Raw genomic sequence first — 16,345 nt, forward strand, 5'->3', positions numbered from 1 at the left:
ATTCAGTGACGATTCCCCATTTACAATTACATTTTGAGACCTATCAGTTAACCAGCTTTTAATTAATTTAATGTGTCCCACGTTAATTTTATAGAGACAATGTGGGTGAGGGACTATCTTTGAATGGGATAACTTCTGTTGGTGAGAGAGACAAGCTTTCAGGCTACACAGAGCCCTTCGTCAGGTCTGGGAAATGTCCTGTGAGTGTCACAACTAAATACAAGGTAGAACAGATTGTTTAGCAAACCAGGACCCACCAAGTCAAAGCAGCACCAGACCCTGCCAGAACAACAAATACAAAACCTGCTCACATAGCTCCACTGCTACAATAATCAACATACCCCACAACACACCTTTTAGTCCATGGGTCCTACACACACAGAAAAATGATACAAGAAAAACCACCCTGTCACCTGTGGGTGAACACTTCACCATCACTCTATATCTGACCTCTCAGTCCTCACCCTCAAAGGAAAAATGAACAACATCTTCAAAAGAAGATCTTGGGAGCTTAAATTCAAAACTTTACTAGACACTAAAAATCACAGACTCAAAGATATTGAATTTTATGGCATATTGCAACAACCTGTAACCCACTAACCCCTTGTTTTGTCCTGTGACTGGAGAGAGGTGAACGGGCCACTTCACCATGAATGGTCTCATAGAATAGGTGTTAACGACTTGCGCTAAACCATCTGTTCCACCTTTCCTTTAGCTGTGATGCTCCAAGTACCGTCCCCAGACCTGAGGAAGAGCTCTGTGTAGCTCGAAAGCTTGTCTCTTTCACCAATAGAAGTTGGTCCAATAAAATATATTCCCTCACCCACCTTGTCTCTAATATCCTGGGACAAACACGGCTACAACAACACTACAAACAGAATGTTAATTTTATATTTTTCTAATTTTTGTAATCAAAATGCCGTGTGGTACCAAGTCAAATGCCTTACAGATGTCTATGGCCAGGTCTGCAGGACAGACATATATTGGTATAACTACTTCACTTAGTGAAAAATCCACACAACTGAGCAATGTAGTTATGCTGACCTAACCCGCCACGTAGGCAGCACTATGTCGGCAGCACATCAACATGGCTACCGCCTGTCGCAGAGGTGGATTAACTACACCCACGTGAGCAGCTTTCCTGTCGGCATAGAAACATCCTCACTAAAGCAGAGCAGCTTTACTGGTGCAGTTGTGTCTCTGTAGTGCTGTACGTGAAAACAAGCCCTAAGTATATAACATCAACACTATTATCTTTATCAACCAAAATAGTAATCTCATCAAAAAAAATACCAAATCCATGTAATAAACACTTCAGTGCTAAAGATATTTGTGACCATAGAACCATATCCTCTGCATATCATATGACAGACACAGGGGCATTCATGATTTTAGGGGGGAAATACTGATCCCCTTTTAATGCTAAAACCACATCATAAAAGATAAAAAGAAAAGGGGCTACTAGACACCCCCATCAAACCTCCTTTCTAACTGGGATAGAATCAGTTAGTCCCCCATCCAGGTTTATCCACTGTTTGTCTGTGAAGAGCTCTTAAAAGAAGTAGTAATCAGGGATCTGTTCCAGCAATCTCCAATTTGCCTCACTGATGGTCCCTAACAATCAGTTCAAAGTCTGATTTTAGATCAACAAAAGGTGCATACAATTTTCTCCCCATAGGAGGCACATATTTGTAAATCAAATAAGAATGTGTTTGGTACTGTCACCGGGAAGCCCTTTCAATAAATTACTCCAAAGCTAACAGAAGTATCTTTCATCAGAGACTGTGGTTGCATAAATGGAGGATTGATAGACAATATACTGAACAAGTTAGCTCTTTTCCCCTACCTGGGTATCTGGTTCTCACAAAATGGTTTGCGTCATACGAATATTCAGGTAACAAAAGAGAAGATCTCAGATTCAATGCAAGTGGTGTTACATTTTACGTGCACTCATGGGGGAAACTTAATTGCACCAGCCCTTCGAGTGTTTGAGGCTAAGGTATGCACTCAAATTTTGTATGGAGCAGAAATGTGGGGATAGTCTGATCCCAGAGACAGGAAGTGATTCAAAACAAATTTATTAGAAAGATCCTTGGTCTCCCAAATAATACTCCAGCCACTCTTCTAATCAGAAATTAGATTTAAGTTTAAAAATGTGAAATCCCTAATCAGGTGGAGAATAGAGAATATTAATAAGCAATTGGATATGGCATGGTCAGCCACTGATATAAGGAAAAGGCAAGTGGCACAGGGATCATATACAGATTAATGGCATATCTCCTTTTTAATCCTTATAAATATTGTAATATTTTATAACCTTGGATTTAGCTTTAAGTTTTATTGTAATAACTTTTGCTTTTTGCATACTGTCCCCAGGCTAATTTGCTGTTAAAACACTATAACATATAAAAAGTGATACCAAGTTAGTTTGACAAGATCTATTTTACATAAAATCACGTTGATTGGCATAAGTTTGAGTACCCTCCTTTAATTCTTTATTAATCAACTCCCATAACAGCCACTCCATTATCTTGCCTGGGATCGATGTCAGATTGACAGTCCTATAATTACCCAGATCATCACATTTACCCTTTTTAAATACTGGCACATTTAGCTTTCTTCCAGTCTTCTGGAACTTCCCCAGTGTTCCAAGACTTATTGAAAATCAACATTAATAGTCCAGCAAGGCCCAGAGCCAGCTCTTTTAAAACTCTTGGACGCAAGTTATCTGGACCTGCTGATTTAAAAATGGCTAACTTTAGTAGCTGCTATTTAACATCCTCTTGAGATACAAATGGAATGAAAAAGGTGTCATTATATGATATGATAATATCATCACTATTCCCAAATACAGAACAGAAATATTTAATGAACACTTTTGTCTTCTCTGCATTATTACTGATAATTCTACGATTTCCACCTTATAATGGACCAATACTAGTGTCAGGATTATTTTTGTTCCTAATATACTTGAAAAAACTCCTTATTGTCCTTATCTCTGCTGGCCATCGATTTTTCCTTGTGTCTCTTTTTTCCCTCATCAATTTTCTACAACTCCTTGCTACGGATTTATATTCATTTCTGTCAACTTCCCCTTTCTTCCATTTGTTTTTTATATACATTATATGTATATTATAGCTGCCTTCACTTCCTCTCTGAAGCAGGTCATATTTTTAACCAATACGGCCTTCTTCCTTGACCGTGGCTTTTTAGGCTTCTCTTGAAGTATTCTTAAACAATTCCAATCATCGTTCAAATTTTTCTAATTACATTTTTCCTCCCAACTGATTTTTAAGACTGGTCGGGACCTTTAATATCTTCTAACCTGACACACATAGACACACACACCCACACCCCCGCATAACACAGGGGGAATTTCACCCAACAATCCTTCAAGTGGAGGGAATTATTTTTCCCTACTACATACATTAAGATTAATTTAATGCAGAAGAATCTACACATTTGGTCTGCAACCAGCTGAAACACTAAATGAACTAAACTTTAGGCTATAAAGGTTGGAACCCATTTGTGATTTTGTTGAAATGAGAAATAAGAGACGGAAAAGAAATTACTTTAGCTAAACAAGGAAAAAAATCCCAAATAAGAATGAAGCAATCTAACCATTCATCTAACATCAAACTCACAGCTGTAGAGAGAGACAATGCTTACCAATTCTTTGCATCTTTTGTGCTTCTTCCTCACTTCATGTTCAAGGTTTTCACATGTTTTACGCTTTTTCCTGAGCTCAAATTCCTACACAAGAAAAGCAAAGGAAGCCATGAAGAAACACTGGACCAAACAGAGACCAGCATCCCAGAGATGTCTCATGGTGCACGTGAAATTCAAAACAGCTTACCTGATCTAACACCACACAAGCTTTTTCTCTTCCACATGAAAATCTCTTTGTGAAAATTATTTGAAAAAAAGTTAACGACAGCTCTTAAGAAGACAACAAGAAATGCCCAAACAAAACTCAATAAGCTAACCAGCTATTTTTATGGGCCCCTTTCCTCCTCCCACCTTTTCAGTTCTGGACATAGCTCTCTGCTTTCCCACTTGAATCATGCTGATGACAAGCAGTACATGGCATGACATCTAGCACAAGTGGGGAGCTTTGTAAACTCTGTCATGCAAAATACAGGGCTAAGGGCTAGCGCTATGCAGAAGGATCAGCCTGAGCTGCAAAAAAGGTATTAACTCAGCTATGGTTCAAATCCAGACTGTAACTAACAGCCAGCACAAATTTGCTCAATATGTGTTGACATCTCTAGCTACTTGCTACCTTTTTTGGCTCCTCTGGATACCTATGAACATTATCAGGCTGTTAAACTTGGAATACCCTATGAACAAGCCTGGTTTGTTGGGGTAGCTCATAAGGGACATATGAGTTACATGGTATTTCTCCTATGTCCCTGATAGGATGTACCTATTCCATTTTAGAAAAAGTGTAAGCCCAGAAAAGCAAAACAGATGTTCACCTTTTTTCACTTTCAATTAGTTTTGAGGTGGTTGATTGCTTCATCTGATATATATCATTCAGCCAGCAGTGATCAAAACACCTTGGAATGTGTACATCCAGGGCATCGGTGAATGAGGGAAGTCATGAGTGCCTATGCCCTTGTGTGACACTCTGTGCTCTAAAGCAGTACCCTGGCACCCCCATATTTACCATGCTGATATAATTATGATCTGTTTTGTACAAAGTATGCCTTATGAGGTATCATGGAGACGGGATGGATCACTTGATGATTACATGCTCTGTTCATTCCCTCTGGGGCACCTAGCATTGGCCACTGTCAGTAGACAGGATACTGGGCTAGATGGACCTTTGATCTGACCCAGTATGGCCATTCTTATGTTATCTTATGTTATTTGAAAGGGCTTGATTTGTTGAACATTAATATCTTGTTGGATTGTATGTGCTATCATTGTATGTGGAGTTATGAAGTTTTGCTATGTGTGTGTTACTGAAAGATGTTGCGAGGTTGGGAACACCCACAACCAGCCTTTCAGGTGCAACAATGGAGGAGCCAGATGCACTGATGGCCCATTAAAGGGAATACACATTCCACAAGGACTGTCCCAGGAATCTATACAATGGAGACTTCTCAGAGATAGTACATAGACAATGGAGGCTGCTTGACCCACCTCACAAACATAGATGTTTCCAGCAAGAAGGAGGAAACTATGAAAGAGAAGTGACATCATCACTCCCCCCCTGACCCCCCAGCTCAACACCTGAAAGCACACTGGAGGACAAAGACTGGAAGCGGTCCCAGGCTGGAAAGGAGAATCCCAGCCTATATATTAAGGAACTCTACCATCTATCAGGATGAGACACTGCTTGATTCAAATCCTGTTTAGTTTATAGAACTGAGACTGTAAATTTGTTTTATTTCTTAAAAAGAAAAGGAGTACTTGTGGCACCTTAGAGACTAACCAATTTAATTGAGCATAAGCTTTCATGAGCTACAGATGTGATGAAGTAAGCTGTAGCTCACGAAAGCTTATGCTCAATTAAATTGGTTAGTCTCTAAGGTGCCACAAGTACTCCTTTTCTTTTTGCGAATACAGACTAACACAGCTGTTACTCTGAAACCTTTTATTTCTTAGGTAACCAACTTTGATCTGTACACGTATTACTTATTACTGTACACTTAAAATCTATCTGTCTGTAGTTAATAAATCTGTTTTATATTTTACCTAAAACAGGGCTTTTGGCTGAAGTGCTTGGGAAATCTGCTCAGGGTGCAAGGGCTGGTGCACATCCACTTTCCTTTGTAGAAGTGGCAGACTGGGTAATAAACTTACACTGTGGATGTCTGTTTAAGTGCAGAACCTGCCAGAGGCGTATACCTTGTCACAGCATCACAGTGTGAGAAGGAGCCCAGACTGATAGGACAGAGTGCTCAGCTTACCCCAGTTCCAGGTTGCAGCCCAGGAACCCGTCACACTTTGACCACCTGTTCTGCAGCTGGTTCTTGGCACAGGCCAGTTCCCCAGCACCTCACTCTGAGACCAGCAAGCACCTGGAAGACTTTACCCCAAATCCCACATATGAAATCAGAGATGTAAAAACTGAAACAGTTGTAGCATTTCATCCCAAGAAAGCCTTGCTTTCACTCTGAGGGAGAAAGGCCCACAGGTGGAGTCCCCTTTTGAGCCTGTGGAAAGGGACTGCAACTCACCAATTGCTGTATTTGCTGACTGCTCTCTGGATCTGCTACCACACTTTTTGGAGGAAAGTTTTCATACTCCTCAGAGGCATGTCCCAAAGGTAGCACTCCTGGCTCCACCTGAAAGGGAAGAAAGTGATCCCAGAGGGATATGAGAGAGAATCAGGGTAACAGCACAACCTGATTGTCAAGGGAAGGACAGCTTTGCTTCCAGCACAGTCTAACCTACAGACATAGATGCTAACAGCCCAGGAGAACATTTTCTTTCTCTCTGAAATCAGCCAGCAGAATGAGTCATGCTAGAGATGTCAATAAAGGAAAATAAGTGTTTCTATTATACCACATTGCACACCTTCCTGGAGCTTTGTGAGATTTTTCATGGATGAGAGAATTCCTAGAAAAACCCAGGTGCTGCAGGCTGTGGTGCTGGTGATCCACTAGAAGAAGCCTTTCCTTCTGAATCAGCTGACCCCAATGTCCCAGTAAGGTGTTAGTGGATGCTGTGATGGCTGAGGCCTTCTAATGACAGCTATGGGTCTTGGCATTTCTCACCAGAAAATAAGTATGTCCTCAGCAGATTCCAATGTGGGGCAGGAAAGGTGTCTGGTATTTTGCTGTCCTCAGCAAAGTTCAATATACACATTCTCCTTCCATCCATCCATTCTGTCCCAGCCAAGGTTTGACCTTTTTTCATTGAGTTACCGTCACGGAAAAATCTCATATAATTTAATATGGATAAAACTAATACAGTGCTATGGAAATTACTCTAAATAGCTACAGAATTTAATACAAGAATGTGCTCTCCTTTCCACTTAATTTTTAAGCCTCCTGTCACATAGCTGCATCTATGGGATAAGCTGTGCTTTCTCTTCTCCTGACTAGCTAAAGCACGGGAAGCCTTGGGGAATTCCCTGTATTTCAGTTGATTTGCTTTCTGTGTTTTGTGACCGTTTGGTGACTAATAAACAAGCCCTGAGGAAAGGGCCTTAAAGAAGTCAGGCTAGGAGCTTTATGTCTATTCCTTTAATTGTGGAACCACCATCAGCTCACTCTACCAGGTATAATAGATAATTATGGAAACACCGCATAGCCACTCCATAGTTAGGGCTACGTTTTAAAATGGGGCATTATGATCAGCTCTGAGCAGACATCCTGTGTAACCCAGGCAAGAGACCTTGTGATTCCTGCATCAAACCTGTAATTTCTGTCTGAGCTACAGCATATAGTTTAGAACAGTGGTCACCAACCAATCGATCATGATGGACTAGTCGATCCTGGAGACTCTCCCAGTTGATTGCAATCTCTGGCCGCTAAAAATCCGGTGGCGCAGCAGCGCTGCCGGGAACGGGGAACTGTGGCCAATGGGAGCTGCGGGGGGCAGTGCTTGCAGACAGAAGCAGCGCACGGAGACCCCTGCCCACCATCCCACACACACACAGGCTGCGGGGGCGTGCTCGCCGTTTCTGGGAGCAGCGTGGGGCCAGGGCAGCAGGGAGCCACTTTAGCCCCGCTGAGCCACCAACCAAGAGCCGCCCGAGGTAACTGCCCCCCAGCGGGAGCCCACACACCAACCCCAGCCCCCTCCTGGAGCCAGTACCCCATACCCCCTCCTGCACTCCAACACTCTGGCCCAGCCTGGAGCCCCCTCCTATACCCAAACTCCCTCTCAGAGCTTGCACCCCCTCAGCCCCTCCTGCACCCAACTCCCTTTCCCAGGCTCAGCCTGAAGCCCCCTCCCACACTCCGAACCCCTCAGCCCCAGCCCAGAGTCCGTATCCCCTCCCGAACCCCAACCCCCTGCCCCAGCCCGATGAAAGTGGGTGAGGGAGAGCGAGCAACGGAGGAAAGAGCGGATGAGTGGGTCAGGGCCTCAGAGAAGGGGCGGGGCCTCGGGGAAGGGGTAGGGTAGATCCTGGATTGCACTTAAATTCAAAAAGTAATCATATGCATAAAAAGGTTGGAGACCACTGCTTTAGAAAGACATTAATTTTGATTTAAAGGCTCTAAAACACAGCAACTTCACCACATCCCTTGGTAATCTGTTCCAATGGTTAATTCTCCTCACTGTTAAAAATATGCACCTTAATTCTAGTTTGAATTTGTCTACTTCAACTTCCAAGCACTGGATCTCATTCTGCCTTTGTCTTCCAGACTAAAGAGCAATCTGCTATTAGAAATCTTCTCCCCATGTAAGTACTTATACGCACGAGCGGCAGGTTTGTATAATTTTTGGTGGTGCCCAAATGGATCCGTCCCATCCATAGGACAGACCAGGGCAACCGCCCCGGGCCCTGTGCTTTGGGGGGCCCTGCGCTTCAGGGGGATGCGGGGTCCAGGGTGGCCTGGGGGTTAGCGGGGTGCCTGGTGCTGACAGCAGCAAGCAACCCTGTTCCGCCCCGCGTCTTCCCACTCCACCCCCACTCCACCTCTTCCCTGAAGCCCCCGCCCCTGAGCAATGCCGGGAGCCAGTGAGGTAGAGCAGAGCAATGCCGGGAGCCAGCGAGGTGGAGCGAGCTGGGGCTGGGGCTGGGGCCAGGTCAGGCCCCCCGCTAACTCCCCAGGCCACCCTGGACCCCGTGACCCCCTAAAGCACAAGGCAGGGGTAGGCACCACCATGTTGTGCGACAAACACTTGACAGAATTACCGGACTTGCTGACGGACATTGGGGGTGGGGGGGTATTATGTCATTCAATCATTCAACCCATAAAATAGCACACATTTTGCCACACACAAAAAAACCCCCAGTAATCTAGCTAATAATAACAACAATAATAATAATAAATTCAACTCATATAATTAATGAAAAATATGTGTATACTGCAGGGGTCAGCAACCTTTCAGAAGTGGTGTGCCGAGTCTTCATTTATTCACTCTAATTGAAGGTTTCGCATGCCAGTCATACATTTTAACGTTTTTAGAAGGTCTCTTTCTATAAGTCTATATTATATAACTAAACTATTGTTGTATGTAAAGTAAATAAGGTTTTTAAAATGTTTAAGAAGCTTCATTTGAAATTAAATTAAAATGCAGAGCCCCCCAGACCAGTGGCCAGGACTCAGGCAGTGTGAGTGCGACTGAACATCAGCTCGCTTGCTGCCTTTGGCACACGTGCCATAGGTTGCCTACCCCTGGTCTACTGTATATGAGATTATATGAGAAATGAAAATGAGCTTGCTTTGGGATTTTACAAGGTACTTATATCATTTAAACACTTTTGGTACCTTGAGTAAGGATAACACTTCTTGCAAATCACATAAAGAGGGTTCCCTTCCCTCACCCCATTGCAAAGGCACAGGGGTTATTGCTGGCTGCCCTAGGGCTGCAGAAAACCCTATGGACAAAACATATGGAAAGAAGAGGATCAATTTATACAGAGGGCTGAGGGGGACTCCCATAGTGCTTTAATTAACACTTAATAAATACATAAAATTAAATACATTTCAGAGATAAGAACCTGTAATGCCAGACTTTACTTCATAAGAAGCTCCAGAGAAAGAAGCCCCAGAGGGAGTAATGGTAGGGGCAATCCTAGGGAGACCAAAGGGGCTGGTAGAGAGAGCAGACAGAGAGCAAGGGAAGAGGCAGAGTCCCTGCAGGGTTGACCCAGGCTTCTGCCTCTCTCCTGTGGGTGGGAACACTTGTCACTATCACTATAGGAGGGAACAATAGAATGGACTGCCCAGAAGAATGAATGACTTGAGGACAACTTCTTGAAGGGACCCTTACCCTTGCAGAGATTTTCTAGCTCCGATATTTACATTTCTACACAGGGTGGTTTGGCCCACAGAAATAAAAATCTACACATCTTCCATGTGGTTTTGGACCAATGGAAAAAACCAGGTACAATTCAAGTGACTTTTAAAATTGCCTATGAAACCGAGTTAACAAAATAAATGAGCTTATGAACAACCAGAAAATATACTTCTCAAGTGAAAAAACTATACATGGACTTCTTTGCAAAGAAATTGTAAGGTTTCTTACAAGAAAAACCACAAACTGTCTGGAAAGGAAGAGTCGATTGAATTACTTGCCTCAGTGAAATTAAATACCCAGAGAATTGCTGGGCCTGTGGTCATGATGACTGGGGCTTGCTCACCTGTGACTTCCCCTCTCCGTGCTGTGGAGGCACGACCAGGCAGGTCTGCATCTGCAAGCAGGCCCCCTGCCTCAGGTGCAGCTCCCATTGGCCGCACTGACCAATAGACTGGGAGCCTTCCGGCCAAGGGGCTGGGGGGGAGGGGGAAGGCAAAGGGGGAGGTTTTAGGGAGCAGGGGGGAGGGGAGCGGTCTCTGGGGGCACAAAGTGGGGGACTCTCTGGAAAGGGGTGACAGGGGCACAGGGGCCATTGGGGGTCTTTCGAGGGGGGGGCAGAGAGTGGTGTGGGTCTCTGTGGGGCGGGGGGGAGTGATGGACAGAGCCAGCTGCAGCCCGAGTCTGCTCTGCAGGGGGGCGTTGCTATAGCCCCGTCAGGAAGCACTCTCTGTACTGTGTATTTTATGCCAGCCCCGGGAGTGCCCATCACTGCTCCTTTCCCCGGCCCACGGCTCCATCTGTCTGTCCTCACAACCTCCCGGCTGCGTCTGTGTGTCTGTCTCACAGTGGCAGGCTCCTGCTGCTCCCTCGCTGCCTGCGGCTCCCTCCCGCTCCCTGCTGTGGAGCTGAGGCCAGGCAGCGCTGGGGCCCACCCCTGCAGCTCCCATTGGCCGGGGCTGGGAGCTGGGTCAGCGCTGGGGCCTCCCCGCAGCACACAGCGACTCCAGGGACGGGGGGGGCGCTGCCCCAGAGGTGAGAGTGCCCCATGTTGCTGCCCAATGGCACGGGGTCCCCCAAAGCACGGGGCCTAGGGCCTAAACATCGGTGGAGCTGGGCCCACCTTCATGAATACGGATGGACCACGGGCACCACGGGCCCATATAACTCGCCACCTCTGCTTATACGCTGTCATCCAGTCCCCTCTTAAAGTTCCGGCGGAAAGACGAACTGCATTGAATTTCTTTATCGCGTGACAAGTTTTGTAAACGTTGAATCAATCTTGCATGTAAAAGTGCTACAGCTACCCTAATATACTGACTCTGGCAAGGGTACAAGATGCTTCAGATGGAATGAACAGAACGGGCCAATTCTGAGTGATCGATCCCCAGCCATATACCCCCAGCTTCTGGCAGACGGGGGATTTAGGGACACTTGGAGCATGAGGTTGCATCTCTGACCATTCTGTCTAATAGCCACTGATGGACCTATCCTCCATTAACTTACCTATTTATTTTTTGAACCCAGTTATATTTTCGGCCTTCACAACATCCTTTCACAGTCATGTAACATTTCCTAGTATTTCTGACTCCAAGCAGTAGCTGGGGGAGAGTGTTTGGCACATTGCAGATTCTGCAACTGACCCTCCCCTCTACCGCTTGGAGTCTCCAGCTTACACTGACATCTCAGTTTGTTAATTTTCTGCTAGCTGTCTGCAGGCTTCCCTCAACTCCGGTTTGTGTCTGGCTGGATTTCTTGAGCAACTTAGCTGAATTTCTGTTGGAGACTGTTTGCTGTCTGATGCAATGGAAGGAAAACCCAAAATAAAATAAAAGCACTAAACAAATGGAACTGGAGCATCATTTAAGGGAGAAATTGGGCCAGATGTAATGTACTCAGACAAAAGAGCTTCTAAGGAAGTTACGCGAGCCCCTTTCCCTGTTAGTTTCACACAGGTGCTATACATGCCTGCACCACCCAAGAGCACATTAGCTGAATGGCAGCTAATGGCAACGGCATTCACCAATGGCTGAAAGAGGGCTGAAAAAGAACATCTGCTTCCACACAGGTCACAACCTAATCCCAGGAGAATGCTGACAAACTGAAGAGGGTTCAGACAAGAGCCACCAGAATGATTGAAGGATTAGAAAGCCTGCTTTATATTGATAGGCTCAAGGAGCTCAATTGATTTAGCTTAGCAAACAGAACGCTAAGGGGCAGCGTAATCACAGTCTGTAACGGGGGTGGCCAACCTGTTGTGCCGGAAGCTCTGCAGAAGTTAATTCGCGGCTCCTTGCCTAGGCACCGACTCCGGGGCTGGAGCTACAGGCGCCAACTTTCCAATGTGCCGGGGGGGCTAGCTGCTCAACCCCTGGCTCTGCCACAGGCCCTGCCCCCACTCCACCCCTTGTCACCCCCTCCCCTGAACCTGCCGTGCCCTCGCTCCTCCCCCTCCCCCTCTCCCCCAGAGCCTCCTGCATGCCATGGAACAGCTGATCGGGAGGTGTGGGGAAGGAGAGGGAGATGCTGACTGGCGGGGTGGGCGGGAGGCGCTGGGAGCAGGGGATGGGGAGCAGTTGCGGGGCTGCTGACTTTGACTGTGGCTCTTTAGTAATGTACATTGGCACAGGCACCAACTTTCCTTGGCGCTGGTGGGTGCTCGTGCCCCCCCTGGCCCCACCCCAACTCTGCCCCCTCCCTGCCCCTATTGGACCCTCCCCAAATGCCTGCCCTGGCCCCGCCTCTTCCCCAAGCATGCCGCGTTCCTCCTCCTCCCTCCTAGCACTTGCCACGCGAAACAGCGATTTCATGGCACAAGTGCTAGGAGGGAGGGGAGAGAAGCAGGACACGGCGTTGCACTCATGGGAGGAGGCAGAGGTGAGCTGGGGCGGGGGGGCGGGGAGCTGCCGGTGGGTGCAGAACACCCACCAATTTTTCCCCATGGGTGCTCCAGCCCCAGAGTAGCCACGAAGTCGCTGACTATGTACATTGGTAAACTCTGGCTCCTTCTCAGACTCAGGTTGGCCACCCATGGTCTATAAATACCTACTTGGGGAACAGATATTTGATACTGGGCTCTCCAGTCTAGCAGAGACAGGTCTAACATAGAATCATGGAAGATTAGGGTTGGAAGAGACCTCAGGAGCTCATCTAGTCCAACCCCCTGCTCAAAGCAGGACCAATACCAACTAAATCATCCCAGCCAGGGCTTTGTCAAGCCTGACCTTAAAAACCTCTAAGGAAGGAGACTCCACCACCTCCCTAGGTAACCCATTCCAGTGCTTCACCATCCTCCTAGTGAAAAAGTTTTTTCTAATATCCAACTCCAACCTCCCACACTGCAACTTGAGACCATTGCTCCTTGTTCTGTCAGCTGCTACCACTGAGAACAGCCAAGCTCCATCCTCTTTGGAACCCGCCTTCAGGTAGTTGAAGGCTGCTATCAAATCCCCCCTCACTCTTCTCTTCTGCAGACTAAATAACCCCAGTTCCCTCAGCCTCTCCTCATAAGTCATGTGCTGCAGCCCCCTAATCATTTTTGTTGCCCTCCACTGGACTCTCTCCAGTCTGTCCACATCCTTTCTTTAGTGGAGGGCCCAAAACTGGACACAATACTCCAGATATGGCTTCATCAGTGCCGAATAGAGGGGAATAATTATTTCCCTTGATCTGCTGCCAATACCCCTACTAATGCAGCCCAATATGCCGTTGGCCTTCCTGGCAACAAGGGCACACTGTTGACTCATATCCAGCTCCTCGTCCACTGTAACCCCCAGGTCCTTTTCTGCAGAACTGCCGCTTAGCCAGTCGGTCCCCAGTGTGTAGCGGTGCCTGGGATTCTTCTGTCCTAAGTGCAGGACTCTGCACTTGTCCTTGTTGAACCTCATCAGATTTCTTTTGGTCCAATCCTCCAATTTGTTTAGGTCACTCTGGACCCTATCCCTACCCTCCAGCGCATCTACCTCTCCCCCAGCTTAGTGTCATCACAAACTTGCTGAGGGTGTGTCATAAATATAAAGGGAAGGGTAAACCCCTTTAAAATCCCTCCTGGCCAGAGGAAAAATCCTCTCACCTGTAAAGGGTTAAGAAGCTAAAAGTAACCTCGCTGGCACCTGACCAAAATGACCAATGAGGAGACAAGATACTTTCAAAAGCTGGGAGGAGGGAGAGAAACAAAGGGTCTGTGTCTGTCTGTATGCTGCTTTTGCCGGGGATAGAACAGGAATGGAGTCTTAGAACTTTTAGTAAGTAATCTAGCTAGGTATGTGTTAGATTATGATTTCTTTAAATGGCTGAGAAAAGAACTGTGCTGAATAGAATGACTATTCCTGTCTGTGTGTCTTTTTTGTAACTTAAGGTTTTGCCTAGAGGGATTCTCTATGTTTTGAATCTAATTACCCTGTAAGGTATCTACCATCCTGATTTTACAGAGGGGATTCCTTTACTTCTATTAAAAATCATCTTGTAAGAAAACTGAATGCTTTTTCATTGTTCTCAGATCCAAGGGCTTGGGTCCGTGGTCACCTATGCAAATGGGTGAGGATTTTTACCAAACCTTCCCCAGGAAGTGGGGAGCAAGGGTTGGGAGGATTTTGGGGGGAAAGACATGTCCAAACTACGTTTCTCAGTAAACCCAGTTAGAGTTTGGTGGTGGCAGTGGAGATCCAGGGTCAAAGGATAAAAGTATTTTGTACCTTGGGGAAATTTTAACCTAAGCTGGTGAAAGTAAGCTTAGGAGGTTTTCATGCAGGTCCCCACATCTGTACCCTAGAGTTCAGAGTGGGGGAGGAACCTTGACAGGGTGAAATCCATGCCATCCTCCAGATCATTAATGAAGATGTTGAACAAAACCGGCCCAAGGACAGACCCCTGGGGCACTCCACTTGATACCGGCTGCCAATTAGAGATAGAGCCGTTGATCACTACCTGTTGAGCCCACTGATCTAGCCAACTTTCTATCCACCTTACAGTCCCAACCATATTTCTTTAACTTGCTGGCAAGAATACTGTGGGAGACAGTATCAAAAGCTTTGCTAAAATCAAGGTATGTCATGTCCACCGCTTTCCCCATATCCACAGAGCTAGTTATCTCATCATAGAAGGCAATCAGGTTGGTCAGGCATGACTTGCCCTTGGTGAATCCATGTTGACTGTTCCTGATCACCTTCCTCTCCTCCAAGTGCTTCAAAGTGGATTCCTTGAGGACCTGCTCCATGATTTTTCTGCGGACTGAGGTGAGGCTGACGGGTCTGTAGTTCCCTGGATTGTTCTTTTTCCCTTTTTAAAAGATGGGCACTCCATTTGCCTTTTTCCAATCATCTGGCACCTCCCCTGATCATCACAAATTTTCAAAGATAACGGCCAATGGCTCTGCAATCACATCAGCCAACTCCCTCAGCACCTTCAGATACATTGCATCCAACCCGATGGACTTGTGCGTGTCCAGATTTTCTAAATAGCCCTTAACCTATTCTTTCACCACTGAGGGAGGCTCACCTCCTCCCCATACTGTGCTGCCCAGTGCAGCAGTCTGGGAGCTGACCTTGTCAGTGAAGACTGAGGCAAAAAAAGCATTGTGAGTACTTCAGCTTCTTCCATGTCATCTACATGGTCCAATGGCTGGAAGTTTGGCAAATTCAGACTGGAAATCTGGCATACACGTTTAACAGTGAGAGAAATCAACATTGGAACAACTTAACAAGGGTCTTGGTGGATTCTCAATCACTGGCCGTTTTTAAATCAAGATGGGATTTTTTTTCTAAAAAGTAAACCCTAGAGAATTCTGTCTGGGCAGGTCTCCGGCCTGTGTCACAGAGGCGGCCAGACTAGATGCTCACCGTGGTCCCAGCTGGCCTCGGAAGGGATACATCTATGAATCCCTCCATCCTAGCCTGGGGCCTTTATTCTCATCAGACAGAAACCGAGCTGGGGAACTAATACTTCGCAGGGCAGCAGCCTGCGGGAAGGCAGCAGGCTCCGGCAGGATGGCCTTTGGCGGGTCCTGATTTTATCCCTCCTGTGCAGACACCCCAACGGCGCAGTGATGCTGTTCAAATCTGCCCGGCGAGCAGGGCGCGGGTGGGGGCAAGGCGCTGCCGGGAGAGGAGGGGGAGCAGCCCCAGGGCAGCAGCCGGCGGCGGAGGCTGTTTCGGGAGGGGGCCGAGCGGCGCTGCGGGGCGGCGAGCGCCTGGTGCCCGGGAACTCGCGGGGGCCGCTCGGGCCAGGCCCCGGCAGCGGAGCTGAGCGCACAGAGCCCGCAGGAAGCGGGCGCGGGCCGGGCCAAGAACCACCTGCTCCAGCCCCGAGGGCCCGGGCACCGCTCCCCCAGCCCGCCCCTGTGGCCCCGGAGAGGGCTCCGCGCCTACCTGGGTCCGGAGCCGCCGGGAGCGGGTCGGGAGCCGCGTCCTGCCCGGCGGCG

General features: G+C 47.0%; 1 protein-coding gene across 15 annotated transcripts in view; it reads right to left on the reverse strand.

The window, feature by feature from the left end:
- Nucleotides 1-16,345, reverse strand: part of TSPOAP1 (TSPO associated protein 1) — a 233,618-nt gene that overhangs the window by 160,070 nt on the left and 57,203 nt on the right. For 14 of the 15 annotated variants that reach the window (XR_012155490.1, XR_012155492.1, XR_012155491.1 and 11 more), the window contains 2 exons: nt 6,189-6,296; nt 3,670-3,753 (listed from right to left, as the gene is read on the reverse strand). Coding sequence is in view for 12 of the 15 variants with exons in the window: in XM_073316129.1 (XP_073172230.1) it covers nt 3,670-3,753; nt 6,189-6,296 (192 nt within the window). In the remaining 3 variants the exon portion in view is untranslated. Of the gene's footprint in view, nt 1-3,669; nt 3,754-6,188; nt 6,297-15,764; nt 15,859-16,345 lie in introns of those variants that run through there. The other variant, XM_073316139.1, reaches the window with a different exon arrangement.

The sequence above is a fragment of the Lepidochelys kempii genome, chromosome 17, assembly GCF_965140265.1.
Source record: "Lepidochelys kempii isolate rLepKem1 chromosome 17, rLepKem1.hap2, whole genome shotgun sequence".
Taxonomy (NCBI): domain Eukaryota; kingdom Metazoa; phylum Chordata; order Testudines; family Cheloniidae; genus Lepidochelys; species Lepidochelys kempii.